Source organism: Phallusia mammillata, chromosome 1 (genome assembly GCF_965637545.1).
Source record: "Phallusia mammillata chromosome 1, kaPhaMamm4.hap1.1, whole genome shotgun sequence".
Classification (NCBI taxonomy): Eukaryota; Metazoa; Chordata; class Ascidiacea; order Phlebobranchia; family Ascidiidae; genus Phallusia; species Phallusia mammillata.
In genome coordinates, this window is record NC_137252.1 from 29,603,241 (window position 1) to 29,631,117 (window position 27,877).

At 36.1% G+C, this 27,877-nt stretch overlaps 1 protein-coding gene across 1 annotated transcript; it reads left to right on the top strand.

Annotated features, from left to right (window-relative positions):
• The first annotated feature begins 3,640 nt into the window (after window positions 1–3,640).
• LOC145236379 (Golgi apparatus protein 1-like) lies at window positions 3,641–27,636 on the top strand. Its single transcript, XM_080099652.1, has 27 exons — window positions 3,641–3,924; window positions 4,436–4,592; window positions 5,201–5,340; window positions 5,753–5,782; window positions 6,023–6,109; window positions 6,405–6,541; window positions 7,294–7,381; window positions 7,446–7,634; window positions 9,326–9,448; window positions 10,252–10,393; window positions 11,398–11,624; window positions 13,124–13,245; window positions 14,379–14,480; window positions 14,958–15,135; window positions 15,634–15,783; window positions 16,401–16,556; window positions 17,276–17,383; window positions 17,957–18,051; window positions 18,842–18,968; window positions 19,296–19,460; window positions 20,178–20,329; window positions 20,731–20,941; window positions 22,562–22,663; window positions 23,134–23,232; window positions 23,633–23,753; window positions 24,266–24,357; window positions 24,722–27,636. Exons 1-27 carry the CDS (start codon window positions 3,691–3,693, stop codon window positions 24,881–24,883), a joined length of 3,696 nt encoding a protein of 1,231 aa, XP_079955778.1. The 5' UTR covers window positions 3,641–3,690; the 3' UTR covers window positions 24,884–27,636.
• The last annotated feature ends 241 nt before the right edge of the window (window positions 27,637–27,877 follow it).

Here is a 27,877-nt window from a genome sequence, read left to right on the forward strand (position 1 = left end):
CCTTTATATAGCCATTTTTAGTTGCGCCTTCTTTTTTTACGTCTGATTGACATCTCGTTATTTGCGAAGCACCATTAAATATTTACAAGACAAAACTGCGACACTCTAGAGCCACCTAGCGTTTGAATATAGCTAGTGTTTGTGAAAATGTTTGAACTGGGCAGTATCGGACCCTTCAACAGACAGCATGGTCATCGACGGTATGTTTGTGATGTTGTTTTATCTTGTGGTTTTATAGAAACTGAAGACGCCATTAGCCGAAATATATGTCCACGATTTTTATCGACCGATTCTGTTACTATAGGAATATATTTTCCATTCTTAGTGTTTGTGAAAACAACGTTATCAAACTGTCTGTGGCACAGTTCCGCCAATACTTAAAGAGTTGTTTTTCTTAAACTTTTTTTTAAAAACAAGTTGGCCACGACAGCAATAACGAAACAAGACACAAATGGTAAAAAAATGACTAATAGGCATTTTTGTGTCCAATGAATTCTTACGATAACAACAGTTTCCTTGCAAAATTTTTAGGAATTTATACAAATTAGCCACACACTATTCAAGATCAAAAAATCGAATAAGGGCCAAGTTAAAAAAAATGCAGATTTTTCAAAAATCCCGTGAAATTAACATTCCGCACGGAAGCGCTACACGACCTTTAAACACACAATCAAAGACATTTGTTGCTCCCCATAAACGTGCTAAGCTAAAATGAGGACAAAATCCGAACGTAATGAGACTAAAATACAAACGTAACTGCAACTTTTTGCTGCATGCGTAATACTGTATTGTTGTCACAGTTTGTGACTGTTACTGGGGATGTATAAATTCAGGTTTGGCATAAAACCATAGTTCACAGTAAGCTCTTGCCGAGAATTCTAGTTCAGGTTCAAGGTTTGGCTTGATTTACACCAAAACAGACTTTAAATAGGACCTGACCTCACACACTTCAATATTTTTGTTGCCTTTTTACCAACTTTCAAAATAAGTATTCGGGCATGGTTTGGGTTAGCACTTTTGGGTTGGGGTTGCTTTGAGCTTAATTTTAGTCCCGTTTTTAACTGTAAACCAGAGAATAGGCCCAAAATCGCTTTGATCCCGAAAAAATAAATAACACTGGGATGTCAAGACTCGAAAAAATCTATTCAACAAAGGGTTAGGCAGCCACATACATTTCGGCGTTACACAACGCACTGTTCCGATGTAAAGGCCTGTTCCAATTTATTTCCGGTTGCGGTGCTTCATCTATCGTTTAGGAACCGGAAAAAGCAGAACGATTTAACGCACGCCGCGCTGGAGTTACAGATAAAGATGACTAAGTGTTCGTTCGCCGAAACAGGTGTTCAGTTGAATACAATGCAGGATATACAATCAGCAATACACCAGCGGACAATTGTTAACTGAGCCATCGACGGAAACGTACCGCTCGTGTATAGAGCACAACAGGAAAATAGGCCCCGATGCCTTTAGTCATGCAGGCTCGGCTTGTTTATCCCAAGAGACTAGTGGTGCATAGTCGGTAAACTAGCTATAGTATTGAATTGTTTGTATTCTTTGCGAAATGCTTTGTTTAACATGTTTTGTCATAATTTTCACTCAATCCAACTTACATTTCGTTTTTTTGTGACTTGTTTCACATTGTCATACATTTCTTATGAACAAGTCAAAACCTTAAAGTGCCCTGTCTAATGCAACTATGCCTCTGGTGGTCGCTACACACACCGCATTCAGTTTTAGACAAGCAGGGTTGGGTCACGTGTTTAAAGCTAGTATATCCATTTTGCTGTTCAAACCAGTTACTATTTGGCAAGCTTTAAAAAGTTGGAACTGGGTCTTAAATGCCTGCATTTTAGTTAAGCATGTTCTAATATTCCTGGAAAAATGTCATTTTTTGACCTTTTTTTGACATGCATTCAACAATTTTGTTTGTATTCGCTTTCTAAAAGGTTTGTTTTCATAAAGAACATTAAAGTGTACAACACACAACAAATATTTTTGTACAACACAATATTCTCATAAGGCTTTAGCCGCCTGCGCGTGTACAACACCAGACGACGATATACTATAGGGCATAGGCAAGTCAAACGTTGGGTTGTCCCGGCATTTGGCAAAGCAGTCGACATCGCAAAAATGAAAGAAAATTGAAATACGATCCGGCGAAATTACCGGTACCCTAATTCCTAAATCTTTTTCACACTTGTGATTACAAAAACTCGATGTAAACGATAAAACTGCCCACCACGACAATAAAATGCTTACTTTTATGCACATCTGGTCATGCATTTCATTGGGCATGATGTGTTTAGAACCTAAATCTTTGCTCGGGCAATTTGGAAAGTGTAGGCCTAGGCTACCATAGAAGTGTGCTTATGGCTAGGCCTACTGCAGATTGTATTACATTCACAAGAGGGGTCAGAGGCTTGCAAGGTGAACATGGGTGATTATAGGACGTACTTATGCATGGGTGATTATAGGACGTACTTATGCTTTAAGCTTCGCTCCGCTGAAAGGCGTATTAAATAAGCTAAACAGAGCTATTGAGTTGTGGGCGAATTATAGTGGAACGACTGCCAACCGTGACACTGTCACGCATTAAATAACTTGTACCAGACGTGTGGAACTCGGTTATACAAAAACATTGTGTTTATGCTGTGTTGACTACTTGGTATTCTATGCGGGCTCCGCAAAACTTTTCGAACGACATGACATAAAAAGGGTAAGTGCACTGCCACCAATGATCTTTCTTTGTTGTTTTTTTCGAAATGTTTTTTTTTTTTTTTTTCTTTCTTTTGTTGTTTTTTTCGAATGTTTTTTGTCGAAGCAAGTCTTGTTAATTTTTAAGTGGAACGACCAACAGTTTGGTTTACAAACCACTTAGCCTATGGTTTTGAATTGTAAATTGGAATCAAGTCGAAACAACAAGATTTGTGGTTCGTTTTTGAAAATCCACACGTAATGATTGTGTGGTCGGCGTAATTGTGTTTTCCTACTTTTACGTATACCAACTTTTTTGTGTTGATTTGTGATTTCGTTGGCCACGTCGAGTTGCTAAATATTAAATGATTTGTTTTGAGTGGCTTACTGTGCTTAAAAATTTGTCAATTTCCGAATATTTTGCCACATATTTACCACAATTCTGTAATTGATTGTCGTGCCCAGCTTTTACTATTTTACGGGAAGTACAAAGAGTTGCAAATACTACAAAAGCAGTTCAGCATTTTATAAAACTGCAATAAACGCCATGCCATGCTGCATATGCATCTCCCATATTTTAAAAAGTTGTTTGTTACCAGTAATTTTGCTTTCGAAAGGTATAGGTTTTAGGAAAGGAGCCACAGGCCACCACTGACTGATTTGTGCAACTTGTCTTGTTTCGTGTACTGATGTCTGATTGTATTAGTTTTGAGTTTTTTCTCTGGTATGTTGGTTCTAATGAGTCAGTGAAAGTAAACGATATGTTTCTTGTCGGAAACTACCATGTTCTGCAGACTGGCCCCAACACATTGCTATCATAAACCTTTTTTTTTTGAGTTTTTTTTTGTTTCAGCAAAAATTTCTTTGTTTCGGGTGTCACAACCTTGCCCCAATTAAAAAAGAAATTACATGTGTTTTATTGCTTTGAATAAAAATAAGCCAAGCATTAAAACGAACTAAGTAGTTTATTTTCACAGGATAAGTTGGTTTGTAAACATGTTGCCCAACAACTGTCTTTGTGGTATTGGGAAGTTCCTAGTTTTTCTTGGGGTCATTTCCACCTGTTTAGCCCAAACACCAGGTGTGGTGCAAAGCAACAGACATCGACAAGGCAACGTAAAACCCAAACTGGAAAACCCTCCCCTTGGTGCTGTAAATGCAGGAGACGACTTACAATTAAAAAGAGACCCGCCCAAGGTTCTGCCAAACAATGCTGCCAGTTTGAATGCGGTGGGTCCTTTTGGTGTTTAAAAACTTGTGGTAAAACATTTGTTGTATAATTTTGATTTTGGATGAGTAACTGGTTGATATTTGGTCCAATATTGCTGTGTAATGTTTTTTACAATTACAATTTTACAATTAATTTACTAAGGCCCATTGTATTAATACACCAGTTAAAGTAAAAGTGGTTAAGAATAGCTTTTGAAACCTTTTGCCTGGCATAAACCAATAAACTGTAGAGGAGTTTTGAAAAAGTAAACAATAAAAAGCAACTTTAGCATAATTCTTGCTGAACGAATTATATATATATAATGATATTTTTTGTCCTGTTTAATGACATCCCAAACATAACATGTTACCGAGAACAAAAAAAAATTATATAACTTAGTATTTATTGGCAATTGCATATGCATTGCTTATTGCTCAAACAACAACCTTTTTGAAAACTTGTTCATGATTATTTACCATGCTAATCACATTCTTCCATTTTTAATGCTTCATTTGATGTTCTGCCAATTAGGGAGCTGGTCAGGACCTTCCAGATCCAAAAGTGCAACCTGTTGATGCAAATCAAAATTATCAAAAAATTCAACCTCAAAGAGTTCCTGTTCAACAACAGAAAACAAAACTGATGCCGGTGGATCCTGGAGCCAATGAAATCAAGAGAATGCCAGCAGGTTTGTGTAAACAGCTGTGTATACTAAAGCTTGGTTGGATTGCCATTGTTGCCTTTAGCTGTCATGAAAATTTAAAGACAAGAGTGTTGTTGATGTAGTGACTGTATGGTTTCTCCTACTGCAATGGTTCAGTAAACTGCTTTTGTGTGATTTCAGATATAAAAAAATCACATACAAAAGTAAAAATGTGAAATACTGAATAGGCTGACAGAAATCCACATTCCAGTTTTGACAAATCCTGATGAATTGAATTTTGAATTAAAACTTTTTATTGGGTAAAATTTGAAAAAACAAAACTATATAATATTCAATTGTCTAGATTGTTTAAATGTTTTTGGGGATGTTTTGCAATTTAAGACTTGATGTTTGTTTTGACTAAGTGTTTTGCTGTTAAAAAAGTTTAAACATGGGCCTTTTAGTGCAAACAAAATATCAACTTTATATGTTGATTATAGGCCTACATCACTACTGTTCGCTAAAAACCCACATTGGCCCATCTTTTATGTAAATCTGTATCCCCAATTGTAGCAAGCAAAAGCACTGTTGCAAAAAAACTTGACTTTGGGTATTGTCTGAAACATGTTCCCTAATCAATTATATTGTTTCAGCCCAAAGTCGGAATGTTGGAGCTGGAGCTTCTATTGCAATGGCACAGGAGTGCTCTGCAGACATTGGTCGCATTTGTGAAGGGCGCAAGCTTGCAAATAATATTGATGTGCTCACATGTTTAAACGACAGAGAGTTTGAGGTATGTGAAAATGCACAAACGAAAGTTTCATATCACATCCTTTGTTGTATAAGTTTATTGTAGGATTCATGAACACAACACAATGATGCTGTTTTCACTTTTCGTTTCTTCCTGCTTTGTTTGTCTTTGTATATATATACTTTTTAATTATACTTTTGCTGTGGACAGTATGTTGAGGTAGTTGCATTAGTTTTGCTTGACCCAAAGGTTGTACCACTAGCCGCAATAAAGAGATTTGTTGAATCCTATGTCATTGTGACAAATTGCAGTGTTTAAGCCTAAGTTTAAAAAGCATAATGTTGCTGTGTCTATTTATATGTCTGTACTTTAAGGTAGCCCAATAATATAAAAGTAAAATGACAAGGCAATGAAATTAACCATCGAGTTATAATTTGTTTTGCTTTATTTTTAGGATGAAGAATTGTCAGAGCCTTGTCATCATGTAAGTACATACAGATAGAATTTAAGGTCATTTCACATCTGCCTAACTATAGTATGTACACACAAAAACACTAGCTTCAGGGAGGTGTCAAGTGCACCCAACTTTAACTATGTTTTTGCACATTTGTTGTTGCTCAGTTTAAATTTATATATTTCTTTGTGAGAATATATTTACTGCATTGTGTCTTTTGGTTCTGATTGTTCTGTCACTTACTAACTTGATTTAACATGATTTTTACAGCTTGTTTGGCAATACAAGGTTAATGTTACCACAAATCCAAAATTTGATGCCATTGCAAGACAAGTTTGTAAGCGAGGCCTGGACATGGTAAGAAATGTTTGTGATGTAAAATGGATGGCCTGGAAAAACTCCTGGGTTTTGTGCAAGGAACATACCTGTTCTTATTACTCTGAAAGCACGGGGGTTTATTTAAAAAATATGACTATAGGTGTTTTTAAAGCAGTGTTTATTAATTATCTTGGTTGGCACTGTTATGCAATGCCCTGAATGTATAGATTATACATTTATATAATGCTCAACCATGTAATGTTAAAACAGTTTAAAGTCTGTAAATTGGTGTTTGATTCAACATGTACTTTTGGCTTTGACAACTTGTGTTTAGTTTTCAGACTGTGGCAGAGAACAAGATGGAAGTGGAAAACTTATTCCATGTCTTGTGGAGCACCGTGAACAAATCAAGGTTCCAACTTGTGTAACGTTTCTCAAGAAGATATCCAGTATCATTTACAGTGATTACAGGTGAATGTTTGTTAACTTGTATTAACAGTTACAAAATCATGAACATATGTAAACATGAATGCTAAAATCCCAGTGATGATAATCTATTTGTCAGTACATTAGCAATTAGAACAGAAGTTCTCGTTTCATTATATCTCATTTACATCATGACAGTTAACATAAATAAAACTAACCTGATGATTTTCTTTCCATATTTACTCCACACATATGCATGCTTAAAAACCAGGTCTTCTCAAACTTTCTTGCTCTGCAACCCCCTTTTTGGAAATGTGACCCCTTGATGGGTATAGCCTATACACAGGAATGATGTTTAAACAATAAATTTACGCATGTATACCATTTTTTGTGACAATGACATGACAACAACGCATGATGTTTTGCGACCCCAAAATTATATTTCCAACAGTTTTGAGAAGCCCTGGCCTAAACAATGCCCTTCTGGCAAATGTGTTTTTAACTGACAAATAGGTTATTACCCGGATGAAGGTGACCTGAATAGGCCGTTAAATGTATTTTTGTTTTGTTAAAAATTTAGTTCATATGCATGCATAACATAAAAAAAAACAGTTTAGACTAACTCACATAAACTACAAAAAGTGATGTGGCCCAACTGACACCCTGCCTAATTTTTTTGTCCCTTTTTACAACTCAATTACGTGAAAACCATCCAATTTTCTGCATAGCATTGCTTGGATGACAAGTTCTTTAGGGTCACTTTTACACAGGTGTTTATCATTTAAAATGCGTTGCAGGTTTATTTGTGACTTTGTTAGTGAATGTCAAGCAGATATCATAAAGTATCATTGCGGTCGGGTTAGCGGTGATGGACATCTTCAGCAGGTTTGAATTAACTTCTAAATTATAGGGATTGGTCTGATTACACAACAGTGTTATTTTTGTCCAGGACAACATGCACACATCTCAGGGTGCTGTGATTGCTTGTCTCGAACAGCAATTTGGCAACGGAATTAAGTTGGAAAGTAAATGTAGCAAACAGATCCAGAGAATCGCAGAACTTTCTGCTGATGACTACAACCTGGATCGTAACCTCTACTTCAAGTGCCGCAGCGAACGTGACAGACTTTGTGATCATGTAAGTTTGACTATTATATGTTTGTTCCTCTTTATCAAAGTGGAACAAATTTAGCCCCAAGCAGTAAAGTGAACTGTCTGTGGAGGTAAATATAACATATAAAAAAATTATGATATGCCTAATTAGCGCATTTAAGATACTTAATGATAAGTTTGTAGTTCCATGTCTGTCAAAAAGTAAATTATAGAAAGAAGTTGCAAATATATTTTTTACCTTCTCTGAAAAAAAATCTGTGGATTAACTATAACAGGCAACAAAAGTTGGGTAGCTTGAATAGGGCATTCAAAAATCTTGTGGTGATTTTTTGTCCAACATCTGTCAAGAAGCAAACAGGTTGCAAACATTTTTTTAACGTTTTCTGAAAAAGAATCTTATTTACCGTTTTTTCATGTTTTCTGTACTGTTGTTTTTAGAAAGGTGTTAAGTAAAAATACCTAAACTTTTCGACAAACACCCTGCCATACAAATCAGTCACAATCATTGTCATGTAGTTATCACCAAGGGTTACCTTCATCTGATGTATGATTATTTTTATAATATTGCACTGTTTTACCCCAGTGAAATCTTTTAAAGGAGTTTGCAAATCACAATATGAAATAGATACTTGTGAAAAGTAAAAAGCCACCACTACTACCACCACTATTTATACATCAATATGAAAAAGGTTATTGCCATGCTAAATAAATGTAGAAATGATATTTAATCAATACATTCCATTAAATGAAGCTGACAGTATGGTGAACCACCTAATAATTGATTGCATCCTGTTAGGCGAAAAACTGTGGTAATTTCCTTATTACTCCAGTATTTATGTGATGTGTATGAAGGAATGGTTCTGCTGTTCCTGGAATATGGTATACTGTGTGTCATATTACACATGGCAAGATTTTTGAGTATATATAACTGAGATTTATTTTACATTTAAAATTATTTATGTTTGTGTGAAGCGTGTTTGCGGGTTTTATATGTTTTAAAGTGACCATCTGCAACCAGTAACAAAATCATTTTAAAAGTCAACTTACAAAGTTATAAATTCATATTTTATGACTTAATTAATTGGACATGGCATTTAAAATTCGTTGAATTTGGGTTTAATTACACCAAGTGTTCTATTTTTATACATGTGCTGCATGTCTTTGGCCTCCAAGTGTTTTCAGCCAAATGGAAAAATGAGATGCAATAATTGTGTTAAGTGACACAGCATATGTAGCTAAAAAAACATGTCTGTAATTAATCTGACACTGATAATTGAATTTTTGAAATTTGGAAACGTTTCCAATCTGCTTGTGTTTCATAACCAACTGACTGCTTTTATCTGTAACTTCAAGTCGCCCCTTTCTTTTTTGTCATACAGCACCAAATGTAGTCCCTTCTGTAGCTTGCATTTTACCTGATGATAACAATAGAGAATGTTGGTCGCACAGATGCTGGTTTGTATCTTCTTACTGAGAACATTTCATGTATGTTCAAAAGTCCTTCATTTTGGAACACTAGATACGGATCTGTTCATAATTTCAATGGTGAAAATAACGGCCCAAACATATGTAAAATGCGACATGCTTTATTTTTCAAACGTATCCACAAATTCTCATGCCATCATCAATGATATGAAGGCCACATCAGTTACACCCATTTGTATACACTTAAGTCAAATGAAGGAATGATAAAAAGGAGCGATTTTCTCTTTGTAGGAGGTGGCTGGTGAAGGCAGGATTTACAGATGTCTCCTAAACCACAAATTTAACCACGATATGTCTGAAGATTGCAGAGTAGCCATTACCACCAGACAAAAATTAGTTTCTCAAGACTACAAGGTACAATAATTCTATGTTGTTTGCATTCAAACAACCATGGTTGTATTGGTTAAGAACTGGTTTTAAACTTTTAAATCCAGATAGTTTTTAAAATGAATGCAGCCTACTGTTAAACATTTTGTACACCGTTTTTTTTGCACATATTCCTTCAGTTTGTGTGCAAACCATACAATACCATTCCTATTAAATAACTTTTAACTTATTGGGTTTGTCCAATTCATAGACCAACATTGAATGTATCTTTTGGTATTGAACTATATAAAATATGCGGTAGAGATGCCGGACTGAATAGTTTCGATGGCCTTCCCCCAGGCACGTACTTACTTTCAGATGTGTGACGTGGCCTTAGATTAATTGCCTCTGGCCTTTGTTGCTTACAATTAGCCTCTATTTTTGGATTTGTTTCATAGTGTTTTGAATGCTTTAAATCATGTTTTCAATCTCAAAGCCAGTTATTGGTAAATCATGAAACAAAATGTTCATGTTTACAAAGTGAAAAAATGTCATATTATCAATTTTTAACATTATACACTGACAGTTTGTATGTTATAATTTTTTATTTTCATCTTGCCACATTTCATGCAAACACCCGCTGCATATACTTGGTACATGTTGACAGAAAGCACTTCTAAAATCAAAATTTATATGCAAAAACAAAGTTAAATTTACCTTTTTAAATAGGAAATTAACTCATGTATATTTAAAGTTGAGATATTTTTTGGTCGGAAAGGCAAAATTGTTAGTGTTATAGATCAGTAAAAATTCACTAGTAAATTAAGTTTTGTAACTATTTATTGTTGTAGGCAAGTTACAGTTTGCAAAACGGATGCACACAGGAGATAAAGCAGCACTGCCCATTCGCTGACCACAATGCTAACGACCAGAAAGATCTTATTGGACTCTCCACGATTCTTCTTTGTCTTGAGCAGAAAAAGTTACAAGGAGGTAAATGAAATTGTTTATAAACTAGAATTGTTTGGTAATGTGTATTTGCAAGTTCAGCAACTATTTAAGTCAGCTATGCTTAAAAATTTTGACTCAAGATCATAGCTGATATCTCTCATTACAAACTTTTGCAAGACATCATATTCAAACATTGTTGTACTTACCACCCAACATGTGTATTTCCTCCCACTGTATAGCACTTGTACAAACACTCTAAACAGGCAAATGTATTTTCTCCGAACAACTTTTACATCTAAAAACCAACAATCCAAACAAATATATGTGTGAGGTCATAAATTATCAAAAGGAAGCACTTTCCCAAGATTTAGCCTGGACAAGGAGACATATTTTTTGTTACTTTTTCAAGTTTTGTTGTAATATCACCAGCATGGTTTTAGTTTTTTCCAGAATGTAACTTTACAGAAATTCCTTTTTCATGACATGAAAACTGACTGATTTTATGATATAGGCAGTAAAACTTATTGTAACGTACAGCAGCGTACCTCACATGTCTGACAATGAAAAAACAAACACAAAGTTACACATTACAACCATTTTTTACATCCCTTTTGATCAACTGGTTGTGCACCACTGGGTTAGGTATTTTCAGTAGCTGCTGTGAATTCCATGAACTGTTTTTCAGATTTCTTTAAAATTAAATGCAAAAAAAGTAGTCAATTTTGTTTAGTATGCAGTTAGTGGAAACCAACAAACTTATGTTTTTTTGAAATAACATTAACCATCATACATTTGAGTTCCATGCTAACAAAATAAGAGTGTTGGAATTTAAACATATATTTTTATGACAAAACAAGAGAATAATTTCAGCATTTGACCCTTCTTTAGGCTCAGAAACTGAAAAAGGGAAATGGTACATACTAACTATCAATTTTGGTCAATCAAAATTTTTCTACCACAGTTTTTAGTGGAGGCTTTTTGTCAATCTCATTTTATAACACAGCCTGTTAACTTCACACATCTAATAAAAGATTTTGATTTTTTAGTAATGGTATCATCAAAATGTGAAAACCAGCTAGCCGACTTTCGCCAAATGATGATTGAAAACTACGAATTATCAGCCGAAGTAACCAACTTCTGTGCTGTTGAAATTAATAAGAAGTGCTCTGGGGAAATTGAAAAACAAGAAACGCTTCATTGTCTGATGGGCCTCGCTGAACAACCTCCTAATGAACTGAATCAACCAGCACTGAGTGAAAATTGTGCTGTTGCAGTATGTATACATTTATGCTGATTTTTTGTTGATGTCTGTGAAGTTTACAAGTAGCAAGTTAAATAACACTTAGTGTTTAGCCTTATGCCAGTAGTTCCCAACCTTTTTGAACAAATTCCTCCCTTTACAGTTCAAAACATTTTTATTCCTCCCTAATATACTATATAGTAGGTAGGGTTCCTCTCTTTCCCGGATTTTTTAATTCCCGGGAATCGGGAAATAATTTTTTCATATCCCGGGATTCCCGACCGAAAAATGTGCCGATTTTTCGTGGATAATTAAGTCATTGCAATCGCTAAAATTAGTTTATTTTCGCTGGAGGCATCTAATTAGCCATGATTTTGTCGATTAAACTATATTTGCAATCTTGTTTGAACGTAAACAAGATTCAAAAATTACGAAAAATAAATTTGCTTTTTCTAGTACCGCAAGGTAGCGCATTTTCGGTAAAATAATTTACCATCTCGTATAAAAACGCTTGCTTACTTTATCAATAAAAATTACAAAACGCCATATTTTGGTAACAGCTAGCAGAAAGTTAAACATCTCTGTTATTTTTTTACAAAATTAACACGTTTTTGCTTGTTTGTGTGTTTCCCAGGGATTGAAAACAAATTTCCCGGGATTCGGGAACGTAATTTTGCCGGGAAATCCCGGGAATTTCCCGTCGAGACATTCATAGTAGGGATGGGCCAACCTGAGCCAGAAACTGAGTACTCGGTACCGAGCATTGCTGTTTTTGGTGCTCAGTGCTCGGGCTGACCAGAGCGTTAAACTTTCATATCTAGCCTATGTATACGAAACTAGTGTACAAAAGGGTATCCAGGAACAAAAATGACAGCTTTAATAAATGTGTGATGTGTTGGAATAACGCATATTTACCACACCGCTGAGATGGAAAGCTACAAAACTCGCAAGAATGTTTGTGATGTCACAATACACCGAGCATGCTTGACCGAGCATTAACTTGAGATGCTCGGTGCTCAACCAAACTGAACATTTGCAGTTTTGGCAGATCTCTTTTATATGGTAAATGCTAAGCCGTGCAAAGATCATTAAAATTGGGTCTTTCATCAACTTCACAGGTCATATTTCATAGCTTAAGTATCTATTTACAAACAACATTAAAAATTTCAAGTAAATTCCTTCCCTTTAATTTATAAATTCCTCCCTGGAACACTGCCTTATGCATTCAATTAATGTATAATGTAATAGACGTACATACACCTTTTTAAAAACTATTTTATGTACATAAAATGTGCAGCATGTTACATATATATATACATTTAACAGGTTATTTGTATAACAACTAGTGAGAAACCTAAATATGTGTTACAAATTGGACTCCCTTGTATGAAATTGGTTTTGTTAAGGAGGTAAAAACAATACAATGCTGTAACTTAACCTAACTTAAGATTTACCTCCCTGGCAATATTTGTGTATCCTTGGAATTTATCACCTAAAGTCTCAAACCAGTTAATTGATTATCTAACGTTTAGATACGACACTTGATCAAAGAAACAGAAGTTGCGTCGGACTACAAAATGGACAAAGTGTTATCAAGAGCTTGCAACAGAGTGATTAACACAATGTGTGGTGATCTTGCTGAAGGAGACCCCATGTAAGTAGAATTTGTTACCGTAATGTTGATTAAATCCATCTATGCACTTTACTACGAAGCTGACATGTGTAACATAAGAACAGGCAATGGTGCTTGTGATTTGACTTTAGAACAGTGGTTCTTAACCTTTTTTCCTTGCTGCACCCCTTTCCAATCATGAACCAATTTTCGCACCCCTTTCCAATCACCAACCAATTTTCGCACCCCGCTGGGTTTTTGTATTTATATATAAAAGACCTAACCAACCTTAATGATTCAGCCTCCCCGCACCCCTCAGGAACAGTTCTCGCACCCCTGGTTAAGAACCCCTGCTTTAGAGCAGGGGTCCGCAAATAGTGGGTCGAAACCCAAATTTGGGTTGTGAGACCTTCCAGTCTGGGTCGCGAAATATTTTAAATTTCCCATGAATATAAGCATTGCATCTACAGCATTAATGAACTTCGGCTTTTTCCAACTCTTTCATTAACTTTTACATTGTTACGTATGACTACGTAACTGTGACATACAGGCTATGTAACAATGCAATAAGTTAAGCGCACCCGTGCAAACATGCGGTTTCATTTGTTAGAATAAATACGTTCATTTACCTACTGTTTTATGTGAAAATATCAACTGACAATATAGCATAAAACTAGTCTTAATATTGACGTTTAGTTGTTTAGTATTTTCCACAAACTTACATGCTAACAAAATGCTTGGGTCGCGAGAATTTAGAGCAATTTTTTTAGGGTCGCGTCAAAAAGTATTTGCGGACCCCTGCTTTAGAGGGTTGACATTAGTTATGGGACGAGTACCCGGTACTCGGTATCGAATGATTTCAGTGGTATCGATACTCGTACTCAGTATCGAAATATTTTGCAGTTTTCGATACCAACGTTCGATTTTATAAGAATATACAACTAAGTATAACACTACATTTAAGTACTTGGTACTCTTACTTGGTATCGGTATCGTCCCATCACTAGTTGACATGTGAACCTACATAACTCAGTGGGTAGAGCACGGGCCCTGAAAGACTCCTGATTGGGTTTGAATTCCAATAGAATATAGTTTCTGCCATGAATCAAATTGTGTATGTAATGTATTCTCTACTGTATAAATGGTAGCAGATAAAGATAGATCTATTATTTTAGGGTCCTTTCTTGTTTGATGGAGAACCTCTATTCCCCGAAAATGCCCAAAGAATGTGAGAAACATCTGCTAGAACTTCAGTACTTCATCAGTCGTGATTTTTTGTAAGTATTTCCCAGTATATTCGTCTATTTGAATAAGACAATCAAGATGCTTTTTAGAGAAATACATTTGTTCTTGACCAGATTGTCAACTGATTTAACCTGTAAAAAAAAACATTTCCTAAACATGTGAATAGTTGGGATATATATAATTAAAGATGGAAATCATTGGAAGAATGGCAATAGTACAGGCAATGATTACCAGAATCAACTTAAGTAGTGTGTATAAAAAAGACCTTAGGCAGTGGTGGGATTCAAATTTTGTGTCAGCCGTTTCTATCACAAAAGTCATATTTTTTGGCCGGTTCTCTTACAAAAGTCCATTGACTGTAACCAGTAATGCTAACCAGTTCGCTGATCTCTAAAATTTTGTGAGACGGCTTTATAGAACCAGTGTGAACCGACTGAATCCCCCACTGCACTTAGGTAATATAGCAAAACGTTGGTAATTTTTTTAGCATTTACTCGACTGTATTTCAGCTTGGATCCAGTGTTTTACAAGAAGTGCAAAAAAGATTCGAAGAAACTTTGTCATTATGAGATGCAAGCAGGAGGTGGTGCTGGTGGAGGTGAGGATGGCCAGGACGTGGAAGAAACAATGCCTTTTAATCTCATCCTCTCCTGTCTGCATCGTCACGACCGTGGTAACAGTGAAATGGTATGTGAAATTTTTTAAGTTATTGTGAGATATTTTATGTTTTCTGAACTGTTTTCGTTGGAGTTGAATTAAACAGGTGTTTTTTTCTCTGAAATTACAACAGACCAATCTGAACAATTATTGGAGAAGACATAGATAAACTACTGCTAAAGTTTTTGCATATTTTACAAAAGTGTTTTGATGCTTATTTTTATTAATTGTATTTGTACCACCAATACTGCTTTTAACTCTCTAATATAGTGCTCTATGCTTATTTGTAAACCACAAGCTACATGTATTTGTGGAATAGGAGTAACCTGCCAAAACCTGATTAGTTTATGTACAGATTTTTAAGTTTCTGCCCGGACACAGAAATATGTTTTAATTATTAAACATTTTTTAAGTCATTGTCAGTGTATATTGAATCTATTTGGGAATAGTGTGTTGCAAAATAATCCATATTTAGAGTGGTGTTAAATGTTTTAGATTTATTTTTACACCTTTTCTGTTCAACTTCAGGAATCCAAATTGTCAGAGGGGTGTCAGGAACAAGTTCACCGAGTATTGAAGGACCGGGCACTTGATTTTCATCTTAACCCAGAGTTGGAGAGTAAATGTCGAACCACACTCGGCAGATTATGTTCGGACGAGGTCGCTGAACGTGGAAAGGTTATGCAGATTTTTCATCCTTCTTTGTTTATATCTAGCTGACAGAAAATTTATATTAAAGTCCAACATACAATTGCGAATCATATGATTTGGTGAAAAGCTCGGGGTTGAAAAAACCATGCTAAAATATTGCAGTTGTGATGTTTAAATGTTTTCTTGTCTGTCTCTGAATTCATTTGGTTTAAATTTAATTGAAACACTTTACGTTGGTGCTCATATCGCCTACAAAAAATTCTGACATCACATAAATCTGGAATGCCAATCAAATGTTTTAGAGACAAATCCAGTGATACACAAAACCAATTTTCCAAGGTTTTAATGTCAATTAACTGGATGACTTTCTCAAAAGGTTTGGTCATGACCAGTGGTGGGATTCAGCCAGTTCACACCACTTCTATAGAACCAACTCCTGAAATTTTTATGAGATCAGCGAACTTGTTTGCATTACTGGTTATTATCAACGGACTTTTTGTAACAGAACCGGCTGAAAAATATGACTTTTGTGATAGAACCGACTGGCAAAAAAATTGAAGCTTACCACTGACTCTTAAAAAACTCTTTAAAACAATCTGAAGTTTACAACTCCAGTTAAAAAAAACTTTTTTTCTGTTCATTAGGAGCTGATCTGTCTACAGGATCACTATGAAAATATTACAGACCAAGCTTGTATCAAAACTATTCAGGAACTCACTAACCTTGAGTCAGAGGATGCAGGGAGCCTTGAGAACATTCTTATATCTGCATGTGAACCAATGCTCCACAAACATTGCAAGGTATGCTACAGACAGTGCACACTGCTTCGGCCTATAAGGTCTCATCAGTGCAGCTGGTGACAAGAGATATTGGCTAGTGTAACCATCCAACCGACATGTCTTTATCATTGTTACCTCAAAGATATTTGACCACTTGGTTGTACATTCTCAACACATAACAAATTCATGCTGCCATAAAATGAAATCCCGAGTAAGGCTGAATAAATGAGACCAACAACATATTGTTTAAAGTGGCCCCCAGTGTTTATGTTACCCTGATGAACAGTGTGAGCCAGTGACTCTAAACTAGGGGTCCATTGACCACTTTTTGTGTGGTCCATAGGACATTAAGATATTTGGTGAACCTGGAAATGGGATTAGTTGCATATAATTTATTGAATATTCAGTGTGAAAAAAGGTTCTCTAAGTTATTGGCCATGTATTGTTGGCTACCAGTTGTTTAATATCACTACTGGAAACTCTGTATTGAAGGATTGTATTTCAAACCAATATGCTTGTTGTGGATTTTTTTATCCTTACTTAACAATGGACTGGTTCACAATATTCATTTAATTAAACTGGCCTGAAGCGAGTTGAGAACCACTGGTATAGACCCGGGTAACTTTAAAACCTGGATAAATTGACAAGTTGTCTTATGTGACATTTACCAACCCATTTTTCGAGTTCCAATAAGGTTATGGAAACTGAAAATGTGACAAAACTGTGTCTGTTCTTTTCAGCATGTTCTCGACTCTGAGGATGAAGGAAAAGTAATGAATTGTTTGATTGAACACAAAAATGACATGGAAAATGAAAAATGTGCTGCTGGAATTTTACACTTCCAACTGGTAAGCGGTTTCATTTTGTACAACCATATAATGAAATTAAATTCTATATAGTTCTCTTATTCCAAACATTGTTGAAAAAAACATGAAAAGAGTTTTGCGAAAATAGCATAAAAGATCATAAAAAACTTACTCGCTTGGTCACATGACTGCAAGAGGTTACTTCAGGTCAACACAAACGCGTTAAAACACTGTTATAAATGATTTAATGTACTTTTAGGTCGATTTGTGCGTGGTTTTGTTTTTTGTGGTACTGCTACTGGGTTTTCTTGGAAAAGTTTTTAATGTTTTTTCTGGAACTGTTTAGGGCTACAGTTCTTTAGACATTAGGGCTCTGAGAATATGACCTGTGAAATTAATAAAAGGCCCAATTTTAAATGAGCTTTGTGTAGTCAGGCATTTACTGTAGTATATTAGCGAGGAATAAACATGTTTTGAATTGTCAATAGATGAAATAAAGGTTGGGAGCCACTGATTTAGAAGTTCATTAACTACATTTATTAACAAATGTTTACTATCCTGTAAACAATACTTCACTGTATCTGGATTGCATCTCTAATTTGTATGTTGATACAGATTGAGATGAAGGACTACCACTTTAGTTATCAATTCCTCAAAGCTTGCAAGGCGGATGTTGAACAGTATTGCACAGCTCCAGCTCCAAAATCCAAGTAGGTTTAAGACAACTGGACCTGTTTTTTTTTAGGACACAAAGATAGGATTGAATTACCGTATATACTCGCCGATAGGTCGCACTATTAGTTTTGTGTTAAAAAACTGTAATTTAGAGTTGACTCGCACATAAGTCGCACTGAAAATCTAGGGATTTAAAAGGCCCTTTTCCTAGCTTTTTTGCATAAATAACTGGTGCAATTGGTTGTTTTTTAGCATTGAACTGCATTGCATTGAAACCGCAAAACTATGTTTTCTCAACAAAGCGGGAAAATCCAACGCACGCTGAGCTGACGCATGTGCGTGTGCGCTCATGAAACTGTCTCTCATTGGTATGTGCGTGCACGGAGCGCATGCACCCGTATTCGATAGCACATTTCCACTACCCTTAATTTTTTATTGAAAATTAGTATAAAATTTTGCCCGTTATACTCGAATAAATACGTTATATCCGCCCAATAAGCCGACCGGAAAATACGGTACTTGCAATAGCCGAAAACTTTCAATTTTGTTCCGACTTGGTGGCGATTTGCACTTATGTCGAGCGGATAGGTCGCACCTATATTTTTTTTTAAATATAAGGAAAAAAGTTGCGACCTATCCGCGAGTATATACGGTATAAATACATATTTGTTACATGTAAAAACTAAAATTTCTTTTTTACAATAGAATTTGGGTTGCCAGACATTTTGTTTGCATTCAGATAGTTTCAACAGTTTTACAAGAAACATTACTTTGGCCTTGAAAGGGTGCTTAAGTTACCTAACAGTTGTTTTTCCTTATTTTTAGAGCCGATGTAATCTTGTGCCTTAGCAAGAATGTGCGTGACATAAAGTTAGTTGGTGGACCACATAAAGTGTCAGAAAAATGTCGAGCTCAACTAACTGTTGAAAATCTGCAAATGAAAATAGAAAAGGTATCAGTTTGCATTTCCTTTAAGTCCCTAACTTTGGTATTCATATTTTCTTGTGTTTTTAGATAAAATGTCGAACACTTTAACGCTAGGATATTATTTGCTTGAAAAATGTGTAATTTACTCGTAAGGTTTGGTTAAAAATGTTCTCTGTAATAGTGTTAAAAATTTTTGTTTCCAACCATACACGTTTTTTATCTTTCATTTTTTTCAAATTTTAACAAAAACTTTTTTGAAAAGTCATTCTTTTCTCTGAGCTTAATTCGTAAAAAAAATTCGTTTCGATCATACTTTTTTTTTAAATTAACAAAAAATATTTTTTTTCTGCAGCATGAAAACATTAAGTTAAATCCTGACGTGCATAAAAGTTGTCAGAAAGATTTTCAGCGGTTATGCCGTGACGTCAAACCCGGTAAAGCCCACGTGCTTGAATGTCTACGTCAGCACTCCGCCGATCTTTCCAACGAATGTAGGAGGAATATTTACACGCTGAAGGTATCAAGAAATTTCGTTGCTCCGGCTTTTGTTCATTGCATGAATAATATTTAGGAATTACCCAATAATTAACTGATATCGTTGTCTAAATTAAATTTTAAACTTAGAAAAACAATAAACTAGCAGTATTTTTGTCTTTCTGAATTTTCGTCATAGTACGCCAGGCTCGTTGAAGGCGTCATACCATATCAGCTGGTCACCAAGCATTCACCACATGGCAGTGATGTCCAAACTTTTTTTAACGGGTGCCAATTTTTCTGGGGTGCACACGCCTGCGTGCCAACGTTTTTTTTTGCAAAGTTTTTAACCGGACAATTATAACACAAAATACACGGCATTTGAGGAAGTTTTGGGATTTTGTTGTTTTACCGGTAAATAAAGTTTCAGGGAAAAGCTTTTGCGTGCAGTCGCGAGTCACCTCACTTTGGACACCCCTGCCATATGGCAAGGCACAGACTAGAAAAAAGTAGCTTGGCATAGGATTCGAACCCACGACCAGAGTCTTTCCGGGACTCGCGGACTACCAACTAAATAAACTACGCAGGCTCAGAGGAGAGCCCGTCTAGTCACAAGCACCGTGCCATGCCTCCTATGCTGCACATGGTCAGCTTCATTATATGGGGTTGCCAGATTGACCTATCTTTCTATTGGCTTTTAAGGGGGCTTAACAATTTAAGATGACCGCTTTGTCTTAAGCTTTGTTGCTTATTTTCGTAGAAAGAGGAAGCTGTCGACGAGAACTTGGACTTCAACTTGATGCGAGCTTGCAAGAAGGGAATCAAGAATTACTGCATGGCGCATTTGGAAAGTGGTGAAATCAAAAATCTCATGGACTGTCTCATACAGAACAAACCGAAACTTGATTCCACGTAAGTTGTCTGTCGTCATAACTCGTTGCGCATGAAGTCGTGTCAAAGGAAAATGGTTTATTCTTACACTTTCAGTAGCTCCTGTTTTTGAGTTTTTATTCCGTTGAGACCCTATATTTTTATATTAAAAAAACAAACCCTTTACCGAAGGGAACACATTGTTTTTGGCAGTATTTTAATTGTTTTGTCAAACTCTGGTTTGTTTCATGCTATTGGTCAAGAAAGAGTGCTTCAACATGTTAGTTTGTTATCCAAAGTTTGACCCCGAATGACCTAACGGTTTCACCACCAAAGTGCATTGTAGAGTAATTCAAATGCTTTTGTAACTTTTTGTTGGATTTGCCTATTTTTCATTTGTTCTTACTTACATTACAATTCAACTTATTAAATCCTTGTTTCAGCTGCAAGAGTATACTCTTTAAACGGGAAAAGGAAATGTTCAACGACATCGACCTCAACCCGATTTTACAGAAAGCCTGCGAACACGATATCAAGAAATTCTGTGCTGTCGAAATAAACAAGGCCAAGATTGACCATGAACAGGGTGTTGATCCTCATGGTGTGATATATGGCTGTCTTAAGGAGCGGCTTGCAAAGGCTGACCGAAAAAAGGTTAATAATTATGGGTCCCCTTCCCTGAAGGGGACACATATTGATTTTACTCGAATTGTTTTTTGTTTGTTTTTTCTTCCTTTTTTTTTTCTTCCCAAAGTTTGTCCGACTCGTTTTTCCATCAAATATTTGATGGATTTGGGTGAAATTTACACAGATGGTAGATATAGTTATGTAGATGTGCATCCCACTTTGTTTTTGTTGATAACCCCAGTATTTACCCCGCTAGCCCCCTAAAATGGGTATTTTTCCTCCGAAGTTTGTCCGACTCGTTTTTCCATCAAATGTTTGATGGATTTGGCTGAAATTTACACAGATGGTAGATATAGTTATGTAGATGTGCATCCCACTTTGTTTTTGTTGATAACCCCAGTATTTACCCCGCTCGCCCCCTAAAATGGGTGTTTTTACCCAAAGTTTGTCCGACTCGTTTTTCCATCAAATGTTTGATGGATTTGGCTGAAATTTACACAGATGGTAGATATATTCATGTATATGTGCATCCCACTTTGTTTTTGTTGATAACCCCAGTATTTACCCCGCTAGCCCCCTAAAATGGGTGAGTTTTTAAACAGTGTCAGAATTGGCTGAAATTTGGATTTCTTGTATAGTAGGCCATTTATAGGTGTCGATTGTTGTGTTCAACCCTGTAGTCCTAACATTTACCCCACAAGCCCCTAAAGTGTAAAACGTATTTGTATGTTACTGGGCACCACAAACGAAAGATTTATTTGGGGCAATAGTGTTACAAGGGCAACCAGTTGTATGTTGCTCGTTGGTGGGTTGCTTGGTGGTCGTTTTTGCGCCATGGCAGTTAGGGGCTTGTTAACAGCCCTATGACGTCAGAAACAGTAACGGTTGTTGCTCAAAACACCTCTAGTGGTCGAAATTTTAAACATTGGTGGATTGGGCTGAAATATGCAGTACTATTGATTGGGTCATTGTGGTTTTTATATATTTTTTAATTTGTGTGTCGAACCCAATTAGTTGCTCTACTAGCCCCTAAAATGGGTCAGTACTTCAAACAATATCTGGGGTGAATCTAATTTTGTAGTTTGTATTCTACATAGTATTATTATTTAAGCCCAGTGCCAGTCACTGTGTTTTACCTTACAACACCAGACTTTCTCATGGTTATCTCTTGAATTGCATTATTTTCAACTTTGCATGTGTGGGGACCCATGAGTTTTTGCCTGCAGAAACGACTAAAGTTATAAAAGACGATGGCTAATATGGGACCCAATACAAAATAAGCATAGGAAATATATTTATGTTTTAAAATAGGTTATAGTGTATATGCAAAGGCAATATGTGCTAAGCCACCCTTCTAGTTTTCAATACATTAAGTTGAGTTTATTTCGCTTGGTGAAAGAAAACTTAGCGACACAATTGCACTAAACCAACCACCCAGCCAGAAATAGCTGCGCAACGTTGAAACGTTATGGACCGCAAAAAAGTGGCGGGCATTATTGGTGGATAATGGATGAACGCGCTGCAGCTACACCGTAGATTATATTCAATCATATTTACCCTGTTTAAGGCCTATAAACTTACAAAAAAATATATATCCTGACTTGACAATTTTAATTTTGCACTAATACCTGTCAACTGTTATTGCAGACCTTGTCTCAAAGTTGTGCTCAACACGTGGTCGAAGCTTTAGCCGAAGAAGAGAAAGATTACAGACTTGATCCAGCCCTTACTCTCCATTGCTTACAAGTGGTGGGGTTTCGCATTAAAAATCAGTGTTTTACAACCCGGCTGGGCCTCGGGACTATTTATGTCTCAAAAAAACGCTTGTAGACTCATGAATTGAAAACAGTAAACCTCGGTTAATCCGGACCCGTTTGAAACAAAAAAAATGTCCGGATTAGACGAAGATTCGGATTAACCGATGTCGATTAGTTCAAGTCTTGCCACATCACAAATCATTTGTACCTTCAATTTTGTCCAAATTAGGCAAAGGTCCGGATTAACCGAATCCGGTGTAACCGAGGTTAACTGTACTTTACATTCTTGTTGCAAAACTCATCTCAACTTTTCCCATGGTTACATGTTGGTGGCTGTTACTAACAGTAAAAAATGCTTTCGTTCCGATTTTTAGTCAGTTTAGGTCAGATTTCTAAAATACATATTAGTTCATACCTCTTGCATTTTGTGCAAATTTTTCGTTAATGTCATTTCATCGACAGATTAAAACGTTTTGCAACAACGAGGAGCCAGGAATGGTGGTTGAATGTCTCAAGACAGCATTTATCGACAATAAAGTCCAGGAGCACCAATGTGCAATGGTATGTCGCCTTGTTATTCTGTGCTGTAATGTCACCCTACTTCAGGGGTTCGGCAACCTGAGACAAGCGAACGGATTTTTCATTTAACAAAGTGTTTTTTCAACTGGTGTGCTGCTAAACAAAAAAATCAGTTTTTTGTCAAGAGCTTTTTTCTGGCGTTTCGCCCACCAGAACGGTAGGCCTTCTTCAGAGTAATGCAGTAAAATATATGCAAGCACACAAGCGAAAACGCGCAAGAGCAGTGGGATACGATAAAATACAGTACATGAGAACGAAGGATATGGTATAGCAAACGATTTGCTTATTTATATGGACGTACGAAGTGGCCGTTTATTAATTCACTGGCCAGCCTTGTATATTAATATATATATATAGTAAATAACATTAAATCATTGCACAGGAAATCGCTACACTGATTGATGCTGGTCGTAGTGACGTACAAGCTGATCCGGTATTGAATCAAGCATGTGGCAACGATATTGAAATGCATTGCCGAATGATTGTTCCTGGGAACGGCAGAGGTATATGCATATATTATTACATACTACATAAAAAGCGTTAGCGGGAGACTTAAATTTAAAAAAACTTCAGCATTTTTATCGCTTTTTGTTTCGATGCTCAACATTTTTCGCTTAAATTGTTTAACTCAAAAATGTATTTATTTCAAGGGTAAAAAGTTTTTGATATTATTTATGGGCGAATGTCACTAGCAAGGGTTTCAATTAAGTTAAGGGTTCGTGGCCTCATGAAAACCACTGTATGGACTCGATTTGAAAACGCTGCCCAATAGCAACGAGCATCAACCTAAAACGACATACAGCATCTCTGAAAATGCTGACTGGTAGGGCTAATTGGGTTGGGGTAAAGTTTTATCAATAAAAAAAGCAAAAAAAACTACCTTTAAAACTTAGTTCCTAATAAATAATCACTTCAGCTCTTTGCGCCACCTATCGAAATTTAGCAAATTCTGGGTTGGCCTTGAGGAATGGTGTTAACAACTCTACTATGCTAACGATACATTAATGTGTTACAGTGATAACTTGCTTGATCAACCATCAGGAAATTTTGAACCCCGAATGTCGAGACGAACTTGAATCGAGACAGAAGATGTGGAAAGCACACGGAGTGAGTTGCAAACATTTTAGTTTGTAATTTTTGCGAGAAAGCAACAGAAGGCATCAGCTTTGCTTAAAAAAATGGCTTTTTTGTTTTTGTATGCAGATGCAGACTTGGCCCAAAAACTGTTCAGAACGCAAAAATAGAGAAAAGTTAATTCCTAAAATTAGCGATTGTTTGCACTAATTATTCTTTTAGTGTTAAATCATTATTTGCTCGCAATTGCAGAAATAGGCGATCAATAGTTGCTTATGGTCGCTCATTTCTGCAATTGCGTGTTTTATGTCCTTTAGTGACGTAATCAAAACGTCATAACGGTATTACGTCACCGTAGCAGTCTTATCTCTAATTTAAACTTTTTCTTTTGCTGCAGAACGTAGAAGGTCTCAGCGATTTGTCACGAAAAGTGATGGAATCTGAAAATTCCAGTTACATTCTTACTCTTCTCACGCTCATGTTCATCGGGGTGCTGCTCATGGGCACACTGTGCGGTCGTTTCACTAAGCGTGTTGTCCGCGACCGGAAAAACAGGTGACCTGGTCAAGAGCGCTACCTAGCGGATGCGATGTATTGAGATTTGTTCCCACCACTGGTCGTCCGCGAAAGTTTCTCAGATTTCTGTATTTTTTCTTGTTGGTGTGTTTTGTTTACGAATTTAGGAATATTTCGTCTGGTAAAGTTACGATTAAATTTCGATTTTTTTTCGTATGCACCTTTTTTGAAAAAATTTTCCCGGATTATTCTTTTGCGGAATCATTTTTATTTTAGTAAATTCTCTATCCCTATTATATTATTATTCCTCTAAAAATGATTTGGACTTGAATAATCTAATTGTTTTAAACTGGTGAATTATATCTTTCATGTACAGAGAGCACATTTTACGACTATAATTCTCGTTCTATGAGATGTCCGTTACAAAAAAACGAGCATTCATAGATATCTTACGCTATATCTTGACTGTGGTTACCACAAAGCAGTACCTATCATGCATTAAAACCTTTCCATACCAACCCCCAGACCCCCAAACAATTTTCACTAGTTTGTAAAATTTAGGTGAGAGTTCATTGTATGAAACAACTTTGTTTCAAATTTGAGTCAATTTTACATTCGAACCATGCTGGAATAACCTAATCCGAACCTTAACCCCAATCACAGCAAGCGTTTGCATCATATTGTTGCATGTTACGAAAAGTCCGGTGTTAAAAACTTTAGAGACCCCTGCTTTGGGCCATATTGTATTATGCGCCGTGGTTTTCTACTGATTGTTAACAATAACTGCGGCAACGAATTAACCAAAATTTGTAAAAAATGTAGGGTTTAATAACATTTCAATTTAGTCACTTCCATTTTGCTTGCAACCATTTCACCGCCAAGCACATTTTTATTTAAAGTTTTTTTGCAGCGCTGTCTTGTGCTTCGGCAAAACGCATAATAACTAGTGATGTACCGAATCGGCTAAATTTCGATTCGGCCGAAACCGAATATTCGGCGGTTTTGCCGAATAAATTCGGCCGATTTAACCGAATCATTTATGACGTCACGCGAAGTCGTACCCTACGTGTTTGACGTGAAAAAATGTTTATCTACCAGGCAATTAGTGCAGAATAGTTCTGTTTCGTCCTCATTTAAGTTTTGTGAGGTTTAAAATTGCCTCAAGAATGATTGGCAACCTGCCAATGAATTACTAATTTTTTTGACTACAGTGGGAAAAACGACAATGTGTTTAAAAACGTAAAAATCGACGCGATTTTCGTTATGTTTGGGCTTTTGAAAGATTGCGTGGAGCTTAATAAGCAGAAATGACACGTTTTACGCTTCAAATTTGTGTTCGTAAAAGATTCGGTTTCGGCCAGATCGAAACAAATTATTCGGCCGAAACCAAATCTTTGCAAAAATGAGCGATTCGGCCGAATAAATTTGGCAAACCGAATATTCGGTACATCTCTAATAATAACCCTCCACACAGTCGCCAGAATATAATGCATTTTAGCGTGTTGCATTGACTGAAGGCGTTTGTAGCTCTGTTACAACGTTTTCCATGTATGTTACTAATTCAGTGTACCTATCGGCCATCTGTATTCGAACCACTAATTCATATACTTTTGGTGTCACCATATTATATAACAACCCAGCAATGAAGTCAATATAACATGTTGATTTATCACATAAGCATTTTTGCACCTAACTTAGCTTAAAAAGTGCCAAAACCCGACCTAATCCAAACGGCAGCTATATATATATTATTTTTACGGTTCTCCTTTAATTTTTTTCACCACACTTTTTCTACCCCGTTTTTCCTTTAAGTTTCTGCAGTTCCTATTACGAGCAGTTAACGAGCATCTGAGATTTACTACACTTATCAACATGTAGCTTTTTGCATACCAGGCTGTACCTTTCGCAAAAACTCACTGTTTTTGACGCAAAAATCCGCTGTCCCGATAACAAAGTATTATCGCATATTTGCATACTTTTTAAAGCAGTAAATTCCACTCTTAACCACTGGGTAGCATATTTTGTTGTGTCCATCCTAAACAAAGGGTCAAACTGTTTGTATAATGTGACTTTTCTTAAAATCGCTTATATCTATACAAAAAAATGATTATCCCTGAAATGATAAACTTGTAACGTAAGTCGTAATTTAATTTGTAGATAAAATGTCGCTTTGGCGAAGTGAAATAGAATTGTTTTGTGTCCACTTTTCGTCGCATTTGTTTTGTATTTATCGCTGCAGATACTTTACTTTACCAAAAACCTAAGAAAGCGACGTTTTTGGTCTCACGCAAGCATGATTAATTAAACAGTTGCGTAACTGTCCTATTGTAAACCACCGGAACTATTACCGCCATTTTGTATTTCGTACGTCACAGCCATCATTTGTTCATGCATTATTTGCCCAAATATTTAAAACGCGTTTTCTTACTAACACTAAAAACACAATTTTGCCAAAAGCAAAGATACTTTTCGAGATAGAAGCCAAAACGGTTTTAACTATTTTCCGTTGAAGCTTTCACAGGTTTGAATTTTTTTCTCGAAATGTAATAATAATAGAGTTTCCATTCTGAATGGTAACTTATATTATTCGTCATGTTTTCGATCTTTGCGTATATATGTAGCCTACGTTCGTTTAGCGCTAAAAATATTTTTGTCGCCGGTCATTCAAACGTATATAAATGTGTTTTTCGTATTTTTCATTCGCATTTGCCCATTCGCTAAAATCTTTCGATTATTTGTATATACTTGTCATTTCCACACTGAAAAGTTGTGATAAGCCCACAACTAAACGGCCAGTACAAAGCGAATGAAAAAATGTGTACCTTGTGACAAATTGGCAGGAAATTCAGCATGCAGCTTTCGTTAACTGAGAAGTCAATTGTAAAAGATAAAATAAGAATCAAATTGCCTATACCAGATCGGTAGCAATGTTTGAATGTAGTTTAGGCGTCGTTTCTTAACGTGAAAACAATAAAAGACAAAACAACACTGTAGATGTATTCAGGAGAACAGGGAAACTATAGTCTTGTCTTGTTAT